Here is a 20,267-nt window from a genome sequence, read left to right as displayed (position 1 = left end):
GTCCAGCCACCCAGAGGGTGCAACCCTAGTTTGGGTTCAATAATTATTCTTAGTATGCACAGAGGCTTAGATGGCTTTTAGTTACTTTGTCTTGTAGCTGTGAATTGCCAATAAAGATCTGCTTTGCAAAGAGACTGTCTGGTATTTTGGAACCTAACAGCAAGAAGGGGACAGCTGGGCTCAAGTCAGTGCCCTGTATATTATCTAGGCAGCCACATTTTACCCTCTAGATTTAGGGCAAGCAAAGGGGAGGGAAAGAAGCTGAGTTTCCGGCTGCAATTAACGCATTTATGCAGCCAGTTTCTTTCTCTCCCTGCCATCTGGCATGTACTTTCCCCCCTGAGGCCCATCTATAACCTCAGGTAGTGGTGGGGAGGCACAACTGATGTAGTTCTTTCTGCACTGGCTGCAAGGGGGCAAGGCAGGGGCTCAGCCTTCAAAGTGTGAGTTTCAGGACTGAAAGATCTTAGCACATGGGCTCTGAAAAAGCCTATGTGGCCTAAGTGGGTAACAGCCAGCCTTTACACCTCAGTTTGGCTTAAAATTATAGTTCAATTGCAGTGTATTTACACTTTAAAATTGTATTGAAAAAATCAGTGTAGGGATTGCTTATGTGGTCAAATCATCAGTGGATGTTTGAGAACTCTGATGTTACACATCAAATAAAATGGTTCCTTTGATCTCTATGGAAATATGTGGGCAACCAATCCTACTGCAAACCATAACAAAGATGAATAAGTCATATGATTTCCTTTTTTCTTTTTATTGGATGCAGCCATAAGCATCTTTTCACTCACTCTTATTCAACATCATAGAAATTTGCTATCCCCAAAATTTAACATTGCACCATCTGTTTAGTAACGTAATCATAATAAAAATAGATTCAATATGGATAAAATGACAATATACACATCTCTGGGTGTTCTAAGGATGAATCATCTGAAAATTAAGAAAAAGAATGTCCATCTCACCAGAGCCTAAACTAGTTTATGGGTACTTTGATAGAAGGTAAATGTATGAAGATTTGTGCCAAGTTCTTTAAGCTCAGTTATATTGAGAAGACTTATAGTCACAGTTTTACGGATTCCTGAAATTTTTCCTATAATTAGTGAAAGTGTTAATTATGTTTAGGTATATTTTTGCTGTATTTTAACTTTCTAAATAAAGTTTTAAAACAAAGCAACACAATTAAACACAGCTTTATGTTCTTTCTCATCTCACTATTTCTAATTCCATCTATCCAGTGAATAGAAATTTGTTAGCGTACCATCTTTGATTACTTGGTACCGCAAGCTGGTTAAAAATTCAGTTGACAAGTTCTCATATCAAGAGGCAGAATAGTTAGAGGTTATCGATTTAAGAAATGGTACATTCATTTGCTCACTTTTAAAAAACATTTTACACTACCACCTGGAGAGTCCCCAAGGTGTTTCTAAATACAAAATACTAAAAAATCAATTTAGGGCACAGTGTACCTTCAATTACCATAAGTCCCTGAATCTGGATGATTATTCCTCAAATATGAGCAGAAAGGAAGTGGCAGAGGCAATTTATACCTCCCTGTCCTTACACTCTGCATTTTCTCTAGTTGGGTTTTACCCATTTAGTGGAGGGTAGAAAGCATCAGAACTGCTTGTACCCAAACCTTTCCAGACTTTTCGCACCCATCAAAATGCCCCCTTTTATCTTTCTCCAAAGTTGCTTTCCCAGCTGAGAAATCAGGAAAGGGTGTTAGTTTCTCAGTTCCACACACCAAAATTAGAGCACTGTCTCCAACCATAGATCAGGGAATACAAACTACACTATAGCCCCCAAATGCTGTCTAGGGGCCATGAGATTGCTTCCTTAAACAATAAGGAACAATTAAAAGACTATTCAAGAATACCAAGCATCTATTAAGTACATTTTCAGGCAAGTTACAGTTATAGTTCCATACAAGGCATTACTCTTATAAAGCATTTTAATTCTCATTGCAATATTTCATTACAATTTCTATACATGCACATATGAAAATCAGTTGAAATCTTCCAGATCAGTATTCTTAAACAAAAAAAAGGTGTCCACATTTTTTCAAATGACAACTCTCCAAGGTTAATATTATATAAATATTGAGAAATGAAGAAAAGCTGTTTTAAGAACTGTATTTTAATAGCAAGTTATAAATAGGGTTAAAGTTAGGGTCAGGGTCAACTGCACCATTTGACCTAAATGCATTTCAAAAATGGAAATTGGAGAGAAAGCTGAAGAAAACTTTTAATGACACTTTCTCTATAGCAGGTATATACTTTCCTTGCCAAAACCCCAGAGCTTAGCCTGCCAACATGGAAAGCAATAACCAGAGTGCATGCGTTAGAGATTCCTGTTTTTATTCCAGAACAAATATCAAGCTCAGTAATAAATTACCTTCATGCATGAAAACACATGGATTGGAAGAAAGGGTAGGACTATGTGATGGATCAGATCAAGATCCATCTAGTCCAGCATGCTGTTCACAGTGATCAACCCACTGTTTGACAGAAACCCACAATTAGAATATGACTTCAGTACCACCCAACCAATAGGGTTCCACAGTAAATGGGGTACATAAACTAGTAGTGGTTTATAGTTTTCTCCATGTTTTGCATGCAGACGTTCCAAGGTTCTATCACTGTCAAGAGGGACGCAGAAAAGCACAATTTCCTGAAACCTTGGAGAGCTACTGCCAGTCAGTGTCAACTACAATATGCTAGATGGACTCAATATACAGTGGCCTTCTATGTGCTATTAAGGCTTAATTATCATAAAGAACCAAAGAAGAGATGAACCCAAATCTAGAGTGTCCCACACAAAAGTACATTCCTACACATAGTAAACTAGTACATATGTGTGCAAAGGCTTAGTTATTTTAGAATGAAGACACAATTAATGTTACAGAAAAGAATGCTACAGTTCAGCCACTGCTTTCGCCACTTCATCAACGATAAGCGAATGATACATCTCAATGTCTAATCAAGTAGCAGGGACAGCCCGTAAGCCAGGCGGGACTCCGTAAGCGGAATGAGGCCCCAGCCCGCTGTCACTCGCAGGCACAAAATGGCTGCTGAGGGCCCGACTGGGAACTTTCAACTCCGCCCATATAGCTCCGCGCCGGCCAGGCTGGCTCCGACTCCACCGCGCTCTAGTCCCCACGAAGCAAAGCACGGGGCCTGTGCAGAGGAGCGGGCCCCGGGGCGCGGCCGGGATCCGGGGAGGGGAGACGCAAGCCTTTCCTGTGGGTGAAAGGTCAGAGGGGCGGCGGCGACAGGAGGAGCTGCTGGTCCCGCTGTCGCTACTGCTACGAGCAGTACCACGCGAGGAGCGGCGCCCTCCCGCTGCTGCAGGACACGAACAGGCCGCGACTGAAAGGCACTCTGGGCAGGGACACCAGTCGACGGACAAGGCCTCTCAGAAGCCGAGGCGGCGTCGCCATCGACACTGCGGCTCTTTCCTTCTCCGTATCCCCGCCCTGTCTGCCTCTTACCTGGCAGGCGCGGCACAGTTATAGGTCCTAAGGGTTATTTGCCGGTGGGGCTGCGGCTCCGGGAGGTCAGAGTTCGTGACCCCGTCCGCTACGCTCGGTCCGTGCCGTCTCGCGTGGCGTAACGTTCCGCCCTCGCAGCCCTCCCCTCCCCCTTCACAGTCGCCGCCGCCGCCACAACTAGCAGCACGGCTGCGCTTGCGCAAAGCGAGCCCATGGCGGAGGCGGAGCGAATGTCACCGTGCCGGCGGGGAAGGGGACGAAGGGGAGAAGAGCCTCTCCTGGAGTAATCATAGCTATGTGGGGAGGGGGTTCCTGAGCTTCAGTGAAGGTGGGGACACTGTCGCGGAAAGAGCCTTCTGAACCTTTAACCTGAACAGCAGGAAAAAATCTGCGCATGCTCGGGAAAGTGTATGCCTGGCCGTCTCCCTCCCGCCCCCCTCACTTTGTCTCTCTTCACGAGCTGTCAGTTTAGTGCGCTATTCAGACTGTAGAGACAGATCCAGCACTCGGCCGGTGGCCAGTCATTCGCCCATACAGTAGCCATTTATATGTTGCCAGAAAAAGAAGGAAATGCATCCCCCCCAAAATATGACACAACTTTGCATAGGCTAATTCATTTGTGTAGATACAAATTTAGGAAGAATTATTCTGAATAGGACAGTCATCTGAGTAACTTAGTGGCCTGCAGTAACAGGGAGTTGGCCCCAGTGGCCTTCTGTACCCTTCCAACTCCATGATTCTATGAAATTGCAATAGAAATATAATTACCCCTTACTTTCCAAGACTGTGACCTGGAGGCCTGCCTGTTCATTCAGCCATCTAGATTTGGACTACACAGTCCTTGAAATAGAAGATGCCTTCAAATAGTGGACAGTTCTCTGGCAGCCCTTCTAGAAAATGCCTTGTCAACAGTACTGGAGACACTGCGTTACAGTGGTTTCACTCTTACCTGCAAGGTCAATTTCAGAGAGTAATACTGGGTAACTGTTCCTCACACACCTGGCCAATCAGTTAATAGGTTCTGTTAGGATACCATCCTACTCCAATATATGAAGCTGTTAAAAGCAGTTATATTAGGAGATCTGAAAATGAATGCCTTTAGTACCTTAAAGACACACAGCTCATGTCTCCCTGTTACAAGTGCATCATGGGATGCTATGCAAATTTTAGATCAGTGTCTGGACTCAGTGATGGGCTAGATGAGGACCAATAAACTGAAACTGAATAATGAAAAGATAGTAGCCCTAGAAGTAAATAGTTCCTAAATCTGATAGGTCCATTGTCTGTTCTGAATGGGATTGTACTCCCTCTGAAGATCAGGTTTTTAGTCTGGGTGAGAATGTAGTTTGTGGAGAGGAATTTATTTGGGATATTTACAGTGCACAACAGCTTTCTCTTGATGCACTTGTTATAACTTTCAACCACTCTAGTATTCCTATGTCCCCAGCTTCTGACACGCACAGCACCAGCCTAATCAATATTCACCCAATCTAACCTTTCTTTCTTTTGGCATCTTCCACAGTTCTGAGAGAAACCTCATTCTGGTTGAATGAAAATTAGGACAGAGTGCTCAGTTTACATTAAGCTCCTGACTTCTGCCTCCCTTCAGTGCTAGTTACTTCTACCTCTTCAGTGTGCAGAATCAATTTACATAGCTTTGTGAATACTCTGGATTTTCAGAAAGACAAACAAGTAGTATTAGATCAAATCAACCCACAACTTTTTGGAAGGAAATCCATATGCTATACAAGGTAAACCAAGTGGTGGCCAAGAATATTTGGATAATGAGACAAGACTGTATGTTCTGCTTATTTTATTGATGCATGCCATGTTTATTAAATTCAAGAGCCTTTTTTTCTCTATTTATTCACGGTGTAATCCATGCTGACTGAGGCATGCTGGAAGCTGTAGGACTTTTTTCTGCCTGATCATTCATAGAATTGTGTCCTTATGCAGTTTGGAGGGGAAAAAACACTAGCAAGTTTATTTTAATACAAACATCTATTTATAATTGCTTTCAATTATTTTAATTTGCAGTGTGAAGGGTTCTGTTCTTTCATTTACTGTTAGCCAATACAGCACAATTCCTAAGCACTCAACATAAAAAGCAACTGAAAAATTGGAAGAGAGCAGTTGAAATAAACAAAAATGTTAAATACCTCTTAGAATCTGTGAGCCTGCCAGACTTTAGAAGGCCACTGTGGCCTTTTGAAAGACAGAAATTGAAGTTTGAGATACATTCATGTATATTACTTAAAATTAAAATTGCAATAATGGTTGACTGTTCCGTTGTCACAGTTTTATTGTATACCCTTGACACAGAAAGCACCTGATTATTACTCCATTCTAAAAAGGCTGTTTAATGAGAAATAATATACAACTAAATTACCATTATTTCCCACAACACAGTATTTTTAATAGTCTACAGCCCACAGGACCATCTAGTGAAACTGAGTAATCTCTCTTTTCTTTCAAATGGTAGCTCTACTTAAAAAAAACTTTTTGAAATTGTTTAAAGTTCAGCACAAGAAGTTTGGGGATGGATTGGAGACACTGAAGAGACAAATGCATGCTCAGACAAACCTAAAGGAACTCCTGGATTGCAGCTACATTTTGTTTGCTATGTTGTTCCTACATTTTTTTTTCAAGTATTTGGGAGGCTTAAAATTAGAAGCAGACAATTTTTGACACAATCTTAATGTAATACTCTCTTTGTAATGTTAAAATATTTGCATAAGTTAACCACTATTGCCATTTATTTTGGAGCTTGACATGGATTTATTCAGGGAAAGCATCTGCATCTAAATGACAGAGTAAGACTTTCTGCTTTTCTGAAAACACCTTATGTTGGAAACTGAAAGTGACATGCATTATCCGTAAAACCAGTGCTTAATATTTACTTAATTTCATAATTGAAATTAAGTCAATTCCTTAGTCCTGCCCCCGTGGCTCTTATTTTCTCTTTTGTACCAAGTGACTTGAAAAAGAGCCACTCAGTTCCCATTCTTTTGGGTGGAACTTGCTCAGGACAAGAGTGCTATGCTATTTTTCTTAGGCTATGCAGTCCCATCAACATTTGTTCCATCCTGAACCAAGTACAGGTAGCTTTGTCTATTTGACAGTGAGCAGGTATCATCAAATAAAAGCCTAAGTATTTAGTCAGTTTCTTTCCTAAGGTTCTGAAGACCCTGTAGCCAAAGTCCTCACTAATAAGATCCCTATGAATGCATACTCTCAAACTTAGGCTAGTAAAAATACAGATTGCAGGAAAAATAGTGTGGAATGAGGTTAAACAAATGTTAGGTCAGCTATCTACAGGACTGCAAGTATTTCTGTGTCAAGAGGAAAATTCACTGCTGTTTTTACAGAAATCTGTTTTTACTGAACACATTTTAAAGTTCACAGATAACTAGATACTCTAGGCCAGTGATGGCGAACCTCTTAGAGACTGAGTGCCCAAACTGCAACCCAAAACCCACTTATTTATTGCAAAGTGCCAACACTGTAATAAAACCTGAATACTGAGGTTTTAGTTTAGAAAAAACAACTCTCAGCCAGTCTAAGCATATCCTTGGCAGCACACTGGCCATGAGAAAGCTTGTGACATCATCGCCTGGCGCCGCTACTCCTTTCCAAGCATGCGCATGACCCCCATGTGCACTGTTATCCGATGCTCGGATGCTGGGGTGATGCTGGGGTGACTCGGCTTGCATGCCAATAGAGAGGGCTCTGCGTGCCCACTACAGCACGCGTGCCATAGGTTTGCCACCACTGCTCTAGGCAAAACTCTGACTGCCAGAAACTTCACTGGCATTTTGTTTTCATTCTTCCTAAAAAATTTTACACAATCACTATAAGGTTCAATGTAGTAAAATGCATTCTAGAATACACTCTTCACATGAACTATTTTTAAGCAGGCTATACAGACAAGTTCATCAACTCAAGGGACATTTAAGTTTATAAGTAGTTCCTTTGTTTGAGACACAGCATTTGAATTTTGTTAGAGAAAAATTGTTAACTAGGAGCAGCAACCTAAAATGAGCAGAACATTTCCTTGCACAGATCTCTTAATATAGCCATATAGCTGGGGTGCAATCCAATGCATGCTTAGACAGAAAACAGTCCTAAAGTTCCCATCCAAAATTTCACATTCCATATATGCTGATATATTCCATTCCCAAAAGAATCTATTAATATAAGTAGAACCATGTCCCATAGAACCATTCAGAAATCAGTAAAGAACATACATACATGTACTGAAGTAAATATGACTATTTTAAGCCCTCGGCCAAACCAATATGTATTTAAACATGCATAGGATTACAACCTCAAATGTACAAAATATGTTTCTAAAGAGCAAGAAGTCTTTTTAGATCAGATGCTTATTTCTGGCAGCAAGTCAAGCATTCTATTAGTGATGCTTTTGATCTAGCCATCTTTGTATTATAAACAAAAATAGAATTTTCTCTTTCCTTGTTATGTACCTGGACTAGGCATTTTAGGGAAAGATGATTTAATATAGTTTTCTATCAGTTCAGCTACACTCAGGGATGAACTGTACAAACTATTAAGAACCAGGATTTGAAGAAGAAACTTGAAGGTGAATACAGAATATCTTACTGTCAAGTTCCAATAAGAGGCTTCATTATAGGCATTTAGTAGTTACCATCCTCATAAAGTTTTATGCATTGTTTCCCTGATTTAATCCTACACTTTTATAGTACTAGTTTGAGTTATTATATACACGATTTTTCAAATAATTAAATATACCCAAATTACTAATTATGCAAGCACTTTCTTGATTCTGTGTGACAGTTTACCCACTATAAAAATATAGGTCAAAGAATGTCTTGAAGTGTCCAGCAGATCAAATTGTGAATATAAAATTAGAATGATGACATTTCTTGTTAATGTCATTTCTCTAAAATATTATGCATTCCTGATACTACTATTCCAGTCGCAGCTTTTATTAAAATCATACAATGTATATTTATTTTCAAGACATTATCATATTCTACATATTAGTTCTCATGGCAATATATATAACTGAAAAATACTTATGATAAAATATGCTTTTGCCATACTTGAAAAAGAGTAGCATACTCACTTTTAAATCTTTTTGGCATTTATGTTTTGATATCATATGTGGTTTCAGGAAGAGCAGAATGATTATCTCTTCAGTTTTTCTTAAAAAACTAAAAACAGATCCATAATAAAATGCTTGCTTGCTTCTTGATTACAGTTCTACTTCTATACTTCTTTTGATGCAAGATGCTAAGGGGAAATTTTCACAGTCTGTATATGCTGATGTATTCCATTCCATTTCAAAAAGATTCCATTAACATAAGCAGAACCATATCCCATAGAAGCATTCAGAATTCAGTAAAGAACATACATAAATGTACTGAAGTAAATATGAGTAATTTAAGTGCACCTATGACAATACTGCAGCAAACCAAAGAGCAATGGTTTGTTTACAGCCTCCCAACAAACAATATTATCTAAGGTCAAGGAACTTTGGAATTCAATGTGAATTTCAGAAATGGTTCTGACCATAACGTAAAACAGTGGCAGAGCTTAATAAATAATACTTTTTGTATGACAAAAAGACGAATATACACATTTCTTGAAAAATCATTATGCCTAGAAAACAGAGGCAGGGTTTCATAAGCAGTTTTGTTGAAGTCGATGTTTGCAAAATTCAGCTACTCTTCAATAAGCAGCACTGTAGTGTTCACTTTGTTGCTGGACAGTTTTTTCAATATATATCCATGCTATAGTATTGTGGCTTCTTGAAAAGCTTCTATCCATCTGTTGGAAAAGGGGGGAAATAAATCTGGTGACCAAACAGAATTGTTTTCAAAGCTTATATATGCAAGTATTTTCATTAAAATGCCCCATTATTGACTTAGGCTGTTATGATTGAAAAAGACAATAAAATCACCTTGCCGGCATTCATAAACAGATTTCAAAATTCTGAATTAAAAATACAATGGACCATAGGATTGGAAGAAAGCTATATTTGAGACAGTATGGACTTTAAAGACTCATCCTCCTACTTAAAATCCACAACACAATGCCTGGGAACAAGTTAGATTTCTCTGCCATTCTACTGAACATTTGTTCAAGCAACAAACATCTGCTTGTGCCTTGTGAAAAATTCAGTGCATAGGAAGTAACAGTCTTTCCTTTACTAGTTTGTTGCTGTTATAGTAGTAGTTAATGCACAATCCAAGACACAATTCAAAATTGCTTGGATAGAATCCTGAGTTTCTTATTAGCATATAAGTCAAATCAATAAATGGTCTACTTACTTTTGTGCTGTTTGGGGCTCATCTGCTTTGAATACATAAAATAAAGTATTTTTGTGCAACAAATGGAAAACTTTAGATTCTAAGTGTTCATCTTTGACTGCAGCAACTGTAAACCCCAATAAAGGTTGGCTCTCCAAAGCAGCTACATCCTAATTTTACAAAGAAATCCAGAATCAGACATAGATTTCCTATAAGTGCAACCATTTGAAAATAACCAGTTATTTCAATGAGGCTGTGCTCAACCTCAAGGCAGTGCTAAATCTTTGGGTTGGATTCCGAGGAAGCAACCTTTGGATTCAACTCAGTTTTATTTCTATATTTTACACACACAAACACACTTATCTATTCTGTATGTCCTGACATAGGAAACAGATATTGACCAAGTTTTCACAAAATGATATACCAGAATTCTTGAAACTCATTTTCCATGACCAGCAGGTTAGTACATACTATTAGACTGATTTTGCTTGGCTCCTACTACCAGCAAGAACAATAATAGTTCCAGGAACTCTCCAGGAGGGGGAAAAACCCCTCAGGGTTCCATCTAAGCCAGAATTCCTGACTGTCAGAAACTGAGCACCTCCATCTGCTGGCCTAGCAGCAGAATAATGACTCTGGTAGTTGCAGGATTGGTCTCAGACACTTCTGTACCTGCCAGGGCCTCCATGAGCATCACCTGGGAGCCCTGAGGGATAAGCTATTTAAGAGCTGGCTCCTCCTTCAGGAACTGCCTCAGCAACACTGATCTCCAGTGTTCTGAAGCCCTTTACCGCTTGAGAATCTTGCCTGCTCCTGGTTCCTATTCTCGTTTATTTATTTATCAAAACATTTTTATGCCGTCCCATTCGCCGAAGCCTCGGGGCGGCTTACAACAATAAATTAAAACCACATAAATTAAAATATACACATTAAAATAATAATTATATATATATATATATGAATGAATATATACATACACACACAATATAAAATAAGCTGCCCTGGCCAGATAAAATTCAGCAGTATTAACATTTAAAATGCTGCTTAAATAAAAAGGTCTTCGCCTGGTGCCGAAAAACAAATAACGACGGCGCCAGGCAGACCTCTCTGGGGAACGCATTCCATAACTTAGGCGCCAGCGCTGAGAAAGCCCTCCTCCGAGTAGCCACCCTCCTAATTTCTTTCACGGAGGGCTCCCGGAGAAGGGCCTCTCCCGCCGATCTCAGGGGGCGACTGGGCATATATGGATGTAAGCGCTCCTTCAGGTAACCAGGACCCAAGCCGTTTAGGGCTTTATAGGTCATCACCTACACCTTGAATTGGGCCCGGACTTCAATGGGGAGCCAGTGAAGCTGACGGAGAACTGGAGTCATGTGAACATAACGTTCAGTCCCCGTCAGCAGCCTGGCAGCTCTATTTTGAACCAATTGAAGTATCCGGACCGTCTTCAAGGGTAGCCCCACGTACAGCGCGTTACAGAAGTCAAGACGGGAAGTCACCAGCGCATGAGTCACTGTTGTGAGGTACCCATTCCTTACCACGCTGTCTTACAGGCTCCTGATCTCTGGCTTGTTCCGACCATGCTCTTGCTGTCTGGACTGCACCTTGTCTGGTTCTATGACTGACTCCTGGTTTTAGCCCTGGCCAGTCTGGCATTGTAACTTGACCTTGTGATTTGAGTTGGTGATTGCACTTTGGCCTTGTACTACCTTCCCTTGTGTCCTGGTGCATTTGTCTGTTACCTGGCTGCCGCACCCTGGACTGTTAAACAGGCTTCTTATTCCCAATTAACATGGTTACCCATCTGGAATTTTATTTTCAGGGAACTCATCCCTGGCTTGATTAAAATCATGGTGGGCAAGAGCACATGACAAGCCCACCTGTGATCAATTGGTGATCTGCCAATTGAAAAATAAATCAGTGATGGACTTTTGCCCTGAGAAAGGGTGATGATTATATCACTCTCTTACTTGTGTGATCCTTTAGTGTTAAAGCACCATCTTCAGTGCCTTCTATCTTTTTCATGTTCCTCCAAGCTGCTAGGTACTCTAGAAAGGAAAGATCTACATGCCAGCTCCTTTCTATTAGCATATAGAGAGAAGGTCAGCATTTTGCACATTGAATACTATTCAGTGGGAGTCAATGTCATCAGATTCTGAACAGGAGGAGGACCAGGGAGGGGCTGAAGCCTTTTAAGCTCCTTCAACTGTGCCTAGTGAAGTTTCTCAGGCCAAGTGTACAAATATATCTTTCAAAGGAAAGAACTTTTAAGGAGGGGAGAGGGCGCAGATGCAAGACCTAGTCCTTGACCCAGTGAGGAGGTGTTGGGAGAATGAACGCAATAGGAGGGGCTTTGCCAATTGTGTAGTCTTGCTCTCCAGCAGTGAAAGCCACCCTTTGGATGAAGCCAAGAAGCTATACTGAAAGGGAGGGATCAAGGGAAAGTTTCCAATTTGGATTCAACTGTTTACATGAGCAGAAGCTTCCCTTTTCAGCTTTGGTAGAAGGCTATTTAAAGCTCAAACTGTTCTGTTATAAATGGAGCATCCTTTAAAGAATTGTATTCAAAGAACTGTTTTGCTTTTTGGAACCAGCAGGAAGGAACCAGCTCATGACAAAGGCCTTACTTTTGACAGCAGTCTAAAAAAAGGTTCATTTTAAATGCCTATCTGACAAACTTTAGCTCCCCCCCTTTGGACAAGAAAATAGGCCTTTGGAATCCACTCTAATATGCTATCCAATTGCCAGTTGAATGTTTTATATTAACTTTAGTTTTAAGGTTTGATTTCTTACCTCACTGGCAGCATATGTGTATAGCACTTTATTTTTTATCACAAACCACAGATGTTTCCATGGTTTTTTGCTGCCCTTTGATCTGTACAAATAGCCACTCATTGAAGAATCTTCTATACTGGCTGACACCTAAAATTAAAATAAATATAGTACTGTAAAAGAACATGAATTTGTAACATGCTTCCCTGCAAGTGCTTTAATAGCCACCTGGTAATATTAGTATCCACTGTCCTTGTTATAATCCTGCTGAAAAGGACAAAAATAGTTTTAAGTTATAAATGATGTTAGGTATGCAACATTTACCAACTGCAATAAAACTTCATAAATTAGACAGTGATAATTAGTGCTTTGTCTTCCAGCACTAGTTTAAATCTCTTAGCTTAGTTCAAGTGGAAGTAAATATAGTCATTTCTGTTCCCCTGTTGCCCCTTAAGTCCTACACAAGGCTCTCTCCTCTACAGCAGTAGTTTTCAACGTTTCCACAGCTGGGGACTGGCAGAAACAGGAAAACCACCTCAGGGACCACTGAGGCAAGGATAAAAAGCACCATACACTTTAATACAGTATTTTGTGTATTAGTTCCCAAGCACAATAATAAATAAATAAATTCTCCAAAACAACCAGAATCTGAGTAATAAAACATGCCAGCAGAAGAACAAAATACCCAAATCAGTGCAGCATGGCTCATAGCTGGCTCCCACCAAGCTGTGTCTCTTCTCCATGGCTTCCCCAGCGGCACTGGTGCAACCCCCGCGAACACAACGACAACTGAGGAAGAGGTGGTGGAACACTACCAGCCCTCACACTGGTCTGCAGCAAGCGGGATGTGACATACAGGCAGTCCCTGAGTTACCAACAACCCATAATTACAAACTGCTATAAGGCCTACTAATTTCTAAAAAATTACTGCAGAAAATTGTCATCACCATAGAGAGAGATTGAGGAAGTGAAAGAGGAAAGAAGGAGGCCTCCAAAGCATGCCTTCCAGACCTACCCTTCTGGAGCAAGAAATGCTTCCAGCATTGCCTTGCTGCAAAGAGGAAGCACTAGTGAGTTTTGGCAGTGGCACGGGGCTTAGAAATATTCACGCTTTTTCCACTTTCACAGGGGTCCTGTGCCCCTAACTCCCACAAATGTGGAGGGCCAACTATAAGCAATCCAATTTCATGTGAATTCAACTGAAAGACAAATTTCTGTTTTCTCAGGAATGGAACGTGTTCATAAGCCAGGGACTGCCTGTAATTTGCCCCATTCAAAAATCACAAGAAAAATAAACACACCCAAATAGTTTACTGAAGATTAGTAGTTTACTAGCAGATTTATTGCTAATCTTACAACTACTGTAATATGTAATACATACTTCCTTAAGGGCAGCTGGAATTTTTTTCTGCTTTCTTCCTGATGGGATACTGTGCAACACTGTAGACAAGGCACTAGATGGAGATCTATGGTTTACTGGAAATTCATTTTTAGAAGTGCACAGATTATCTGAAATGGGAACAGTTACATTTGGTTTATATTTCAGAAGAATTTAAAGCTCAGCTTTCTGTTTCTTGCCATTTTAAATGCGCATCATTCATCCATCTATCTCTGACAGTATTTTCACAAATGACAGGAAAAGCATTTTCCCTCCCATAATATTTGTACAGGTATAAGAAAATTCTGCTGTACCTTCAAGTGTTCTGGAAAATACACCTTTCCTTTATAGTTTTACTTGGGAAGACAGTTGGAACAATAGTAGTAAAAGACTTGTGAGGGGTGATTAAAAAATTGTCCAGGTTCTGATAAACTGTATGCGAATGTTTTTCATAACACTGCAATTCATATTGACTCAAAATGAGTATCTGCATAATACAGTTCAAATTAATGGATGCACATATGTAAAATGACTGAAGAACAAGAAAATAAGATTAATATACATGATATATTTTTACCTGTGGAGAACCAAAGGGTTAAAAACTAAATCTGGAGTAAACAATTTGGTGCTGTCCATATATTTTTGGCCAGCATAATCAATGTTTAGGGATTACAGGGACTGTATTTCAAAAGATCTAGAGGTACTCAACCAAAGTGCATGTTACACAGTAATGCATTAAATCTTCATTTAGGAATTAAATTATTTCTGTTAAGTAACTGCTGCAAGTTACACATTCTTTCCGTCCTAGAAATGACAGCCCCTGAAAAGAAATTTGAAGCAAAAATAAAAGTAGCAAAAACAAAAAGCAACGTTTTTACCTTACCCTGTTTTTGTAGTTCTTTAAAGCAATAATCACATACTCTTGCTGGGTGATTTTTCATGTAGTCTAATGCATGCTTATTTGATGAACAAGCTTGACAGATTATCTGGAAAAAAGGAATGTATAAAGTATGTCTGTGCATGTACACGCACACACACATGCCTCCCTGTGCATATTTGTTTCAATGGCCTGGGGATGATGACATTCTTTGTATGTACACAGGGACATTGGCATATGTGGGTTTTTCTTTTTTTGGAGAGGGGGGCTTATGCCACCAGTTTTCTCTGAAATGAGTTTTTTATTGTGTAAATGGGATAAAATGTGTGCTTTATTATTGGAGCTTAAACCTAAATTTTGCCTTGAATCCAGTTTCTTAAGGAAATTACTTGTCCTTTGTAATTAGGCAGGCAGCTGCATCAGCCATTTTATACTGGTATCTATGACAGCGTCTCATGTTTCCAAGCATGGACCCCAAAAGGCTGAAGACACCGGAAGTTTTGGAATTAGATATGAGAGATGGTATAGATAGGGAATACAGCCATAAGATTTTTTCTACCTGAAAAGGTCTTATCAGGAAATGCCGCATTTGCCCATAATGATAACCCAGAGTATGGGTTAGCACTGAATTGTAGGTTATTATGTTTCAAAAAACTGCATTATGGTTTAACTATGTGTAGTTAACCATAAACAACGCTGGAAGAAAACCCATGGTTTGTTGAACTCTGAACTGTTAGTGGTTAACAACCTATAGGTAAGCCATGGGTTCACATGTAGCAACAATCTATAAGTCAACAATAATCCAAATTTCTTCTGTCTGAACTGGAAACTGTAATTATTTTAAAACAGATATGGGCAACATACAGCCCATGGGCCACATGTGACCAGGACCAAAATTTGCAGTGGCAAAAAATCTGATGGTTCGCTGCAAACCACTACCAAACAAACAAACAAACAAAACTGTTTGAAAACAAACAAAATGTGTTTATTTTACCCCTCTGTAGCAGCTTGTTAATGAAATTCAAAGGCAGGTTACTGCTTTTTCAGCTGTCAAAAATATTGCCATTGGCAGAAATGTGGTCACGGGTCATCAATTTAGATGATTTTTAACAAAAGAAAATCAGGATCAGAAAGCACATTGGGCTTCTTCCATGGACACAGTGTTCAATAATAGAACAAAGCTAGCCCCTCTCACAGCAGACACACTTGCTCCCCACCTTGGCTGGCAAGAGCTTCAAAGCTTTCATCTCCATGCTTTTTTTTTTTTTTAAATTATCCACATTTTGTTGCGTCATCCAAAACCAGACCAACTGTTATTAAACTTAATAACAGTGAAAAGAAGCCAACTTCAAAGTATAGTTTATATCCTTGTCAAGACTAGATGGCGAGTTCATATTAAACTAATTCTATACCAGCTCCACAGGTTGCCAGTGTGTTTCTAGGACTAATTCAGGGTATAGCCACTGACTTTTAAAACCCTAAGCTGTTTGGGTCCAGATTATTTTGAAGGATTACCCATACCTATATAAGCCTGCTAACGTTGTAAAATCATATTTAGGGGCCCTGTTCACTGACCTGTCACTGAGATCAGTAAGGATGGGATACGGCCTCCATCCTATGTAATCATTTCCCAAGAGCCATATGGCTAGCTCCTTCTGTGGCTGCTTTTGAGAGTAATTTTAACACGTACTCACTTTCTCTGGCTCTGGCCTTGAAAAGGTTTTATTGCATTTGCTGTTTCTATATATTAAAACTTCCAATCTCCTCCTTGCAGCTGTATCAGGGAAAGGGAAGAGATCTGACACCATTTGTTAGAGTTTGCAAGTGTCATAGTGAAGTATCAGTATTCTGCAGTACTATCTGTTCAAACTTGAATACTTCATTGACAGGCTGCAGTGGAGCCAAACCAGCTAATGAATATTTTGACTAACAGAAATGCAATATAGCTATAAATATTCCCAACCTTTCCACATGCTCGGCAGTGGTGTCTTCTCCATGTCAGTGTGAACTCGCTAGTACAAATCATGCACATGGTAGCTCTAGTATCAGGAATCCATATTGGAGCCTTTGACCCTATAGGTGTATCTTCTTCTTCTTTCTCTAGATCTGCCTAAGGTAGTGAGAAAAGGATGAATGTGTGAAAACCTCATAAACTGACAGATTTCAGGATATTCTTCAGATATTTCTAACTAGAACTGTATAGACCACAACTGTTTTATGAATGTCATTAACACATTTCTAAAGAGTTATGGTTTCCAGGGGCACAATTTCTGATTTCGCTGTGTATTGCAGTAGGAAACAAAGCTTTTGTTTGGTGAGTGGCAAGAAGCACAGCTATGTTCTAAAGCCCATCTGGTATATATTCATGATGAAAGCTTTGTAGGGAGCTTTGTCAAGTCAGACCTCCTATTCAGTGCAGGAAATTCAGAGCTAGAGCATACTCAGTAGGTAGATGCCCAGTCTCCAACTGAACACCTCCAAGGAAGAAAGGTCCCCCTGCCAGGTAATTGGTTCCACTGTTTACAGTGAATCCAGCCTTGAAGAAATGTCTACTAACATTTAACCAAAATCTACCCTCCTGTAGCATGATAAGTAAAGAAATATTATCACATGTGAAACATGAAGTCTTTTCTTCCCCTTTGGAGTGTTCAAGTTGAGCTTTTAGTATGCATAGTCAATATAAGAACCAGTGTACAGAGCCAGTTAATTAGATCAGAAAGGCAGGTGTCCCTACTATTAGTGGGACAGGGCATGGCATAACTCCAAGAGGAAAATATACAAGCATTCAAAAAGAAAAAACCCATAGAGAACCTACTTCTTCCAGACTTTTACTAGGGTTAAAAGTGATTCGCTTCTTTGTATAGTCTTCAATTGACCTGGAGATAGCTTCTAACCATTCATCTCTTTCTGTGGCAGAACTGTTGGGGGTCAAATAATACTTCAGTTGAGCAACATTCTTACACAGTGTTCTTACACAACTAAGGATGCAATTCTTTGCATGTTTGGAGAGAAAAACATCCTGTACTTCCAGCATGTCCCAGCGTGCCATGCACAGAATTGCATATTAAGCAGCTTCCCCCTTTTACCACATTTCACTATGAATCAACATGATTCTAGGCAAGGACAATAAGCAAATTTTTGTTACCCCAACTATGCTTGTGTCTAGCAAGCTTACCTTGCTGACAGGATGAAGGATCGTTCTACACTTTCTATGTTCAATTCATTTTGGTAAGCTTCATAGGTTGGTTTTCTAACCTGACAAAGAAACAGAACAAATAGCCCATCTGTATTTTATTTACTCAGAAAAGGAAATGTTCTATCAACTTGTAACTCAAAAGGCTTAGCAAGAAAAAGAACACAAATAACAGACAAGGTATGCCTCTTGTCAGAGACTACAAAGCAGTGAATGGTGACAATAAAAAGAAAATGAGTATTTTCAATGTTGGGAAGCCCAAATACTGAACCAATTAGGACTGTAAACAGTGTAGAAAGAGCAAAAATGCTCAGCTAGAACTAAGAGGGGATGGGGAAGAAAGCAGGTTGCCCAGGCAATGGAAAAAGAAGGCAGGCAGATGAGGAGGAGGTAAAGAGAATAAACAGCTGGAGTGGGAAATTCATGGCTGATGGAAAGAGCTGGTTTACATGTGATAAAAAGACACAGTAGTTGAATTTCTCTGTGCAGCCTTTTGTCATAGTGGCAGCCAAAATTTTAAATGTTGGGGCTGTTGAGAGCCAGGATTCCATCTTGGTGCATGCAAAAGGGACAGACCATTTTTCTTAGGAAGCATTCTTTATTGGTTAAAAAGCACAAAACGCCCAGTATGAATCATTGAGCATGCACAGAGTGGTTTGTTGAACCCAATCTAGTATTCACTTCCAGGAACTCTCCTTATGAGCATGCCTGGGCCCCATTCCTTTGAGAAGGGCTTTCTGAAAGTGAACATGCTTTCTCTCCACATACCAATCTTCTAATTTGGCTGCCCTTCTCTGCTAATGCCATGTCATAGGGTCCAGAGCCAGGGCTGCCTGGTCTGTGTCCGAGAAACTTCCCTGCTCTGACTCCCCTCCCACCAGCTGTACATCTTGGTTATTCCCAGAGACTGCCTGCCCACCTGGGGAGTCTGGTATTGGGATAAGTGTCTCTGCTTCTCTCATCTCAGTGTCCCAGCATGGTCCACATTCCCCAGCTCCCTCAGTTTTGCTTCACATTCTGATTCTTCTGGAGTCCAGCCAGCAGTCCTTGAGAACGAGCACCCAAAGCAGCCATTTCTTACTCCCAACAGGGGGCATGCCATAGCTTCTTGTTACCTGCAAACACCATAATGGTGGGTTTTGGAGGTGTTTCTGGGTGGCTTGTTAACAACCTCTAGAACCCATACTCACCTGATTTGCATGTATCAAGAAACTGTGTGTCCAGCCATGTCCCAAATACTCAAAATGGTGGCTGCTTCTGACAAAAACTTCCTGAGGAAAACAATGAATTGCCTAAACCAGGCCAGAGAAGCTAAAATAATTCTTCATGAGACAAATAAGAAAGCAATAAAAGAAAGTGAGAATAAACACCTGAGAAAGCAGAAGACTGAGAGTAAAAGATCTGACAGGCAGAGAGATAAACAGCTAGTGTTAAAAGAAGCAGCATTTGTTCCTGCAAGAATCAAAGCTCTGTGCTGTGTGTCAGGCCTGGCGAAAGATGAACTGATCAAAAGTTTTCAGTGTTTTGCAGGGGTAACTCTGAAAGCTGGGGGAAGGAGAGAGGGAATTGTAATGGACTTCCTGCTTGTGCAAACTATATTTATTTAAATGCAGGAAGCACTCATTTATTCTGGAATCATTGTTCTATTACTGACTTCCCTTTCTTATCTGAATTCTTTACTTACCTTTCCTTTTCTTTAATATATTAGTATTAATGTTGGGTTTATTTGTATATTATTTATTTATGTATTTATTGTGTTTATATCCCACCTTTTTCATTTTCAAGGAACTCACGGCAGCTTACATAATTCTTCTCTTTCTTCAATCTTATCCACACAACAACCTTGTGAAGTAGTTTGGATTGAGAGTCAGTGACTGGCCCACAGTCACCCAGTGAGCTTTCATGGCCAAGTGAAGTGAAGAACTCAGATCTCCTGGGTGCAGTCCTGTACTCTTAACCAGTGTGCCACTGCATCAGGCTCTCAAGTGTGACAGTCCAGTGCTGTAGCCACTATACCATGCTGAGATCAGAGGCACCCAAATGCTCACCAAGGCTTACTGGGTGACCTTGGGCCAGCCACCATTTGTCCATCTACCTCACAGACTTGCTGAGGATAAAAGGGAAGACCATACATGTTGGTCTCAGTTCCTTGGACAAAGGGTAGGATACATATTATAAATATATTATATCATAAATAATAAAACAAACTGTACAGCATATCCATGATGTATTTCAGAAGCATTTATTCTCAGAAA

General features: G+C 40.1%; 2 protein-coding genes across 6 annotated transcripts in view; both read right to left on the bottom strand.

The window, feature by feature from the left end:
* NR2C1 (nuclear receptor subfamily 2 group C member 1) overlaps positions 1-3,679 on the bottom strand; it is a 41,125-nt gene extending 37,446 nt beyond the window's left edge. The window contains exon 1 of one of the 2 annotated variants that reach the window (XM_044454868.1): positions 3,500-3,679. The gene's annotated coding sequence lies outside the window, so the exon portion shown is untranslated. The remainder of the gene's footprint in view (positions 1-3,499) is intronic. The other variant, XM_044454869.1, reaches the window with a different exon arrangement.
* A 4,769-nt stretch (positions 3,680-8,448) lies between these two features.
* The window catches only part of FGD6 (FYVE, RhoGEF and PH domain containing 6), a 63,338-nt gene continuing 51,519 nt past the window's right edge, over positions 8,449-20,267 (bottom strand). For 2 of the 4 annotated variants that reach the window (XM_044455529.1, XM_044455530.1), the window contains 8 exons: positions 17,995-18,074; positions 17,635-17,737; positions 16,783-16,929; positions 14,826-14,928; positions 13,946-14,073; positions 12,586-12,714; positions 9,814-9,962; positions 8,449-9,310 (listed from right to left, as the gene is read on the bottom strand). In XM_044455529.1, coding sequence (XP_044311464.1) covers positions 9,274-9,310; positions 9,814-9,962; positions 12,586-12,714; positions 13,946-14,073; positions 14,826-14,928; positions 16,783-16,929; positions 17,635-17,737; positions 17,995-18,074 — 876 coding nt within the window. In that variant the 3' untranslated portion in view covers positions 8,449-9,273. Of the gene's footprint in view, positions 9,311-9,813; positions 9,963-12,585; positions 12,715-13,945; positions 14,074-14,825; positions 14,929-16,782; positions 16,930-17,634; positions 17,738-17,994; positions 18,075-18,493; positions 19,128-20,267 lie in introns of those variants that run through there. The other 2 variants (XR_006417121.1, XM_044455531.1) reach the window with 2 other exon arrangements.

The sequence above is a fragment of the Varanus komodoensis genome, unplaced genomic scaffold (genome assembly GCF_004798865.1).
Source record: "Varanus komodoensis strain SLA01 unplaced genomic scaffold, ASM479886v1 scaffold8, whole genome shotgun sequence".
Taxonomy (NCBI): domain Eukaryota; kingdom Metazoa; phylum Chordata; class Lepidosauria; order Squamata; family Varanidae; genus Varanus; species Varanus komodoensis.
This window is presented reverse-complemented; position numbering and strand designations above follow the sequence as displayed.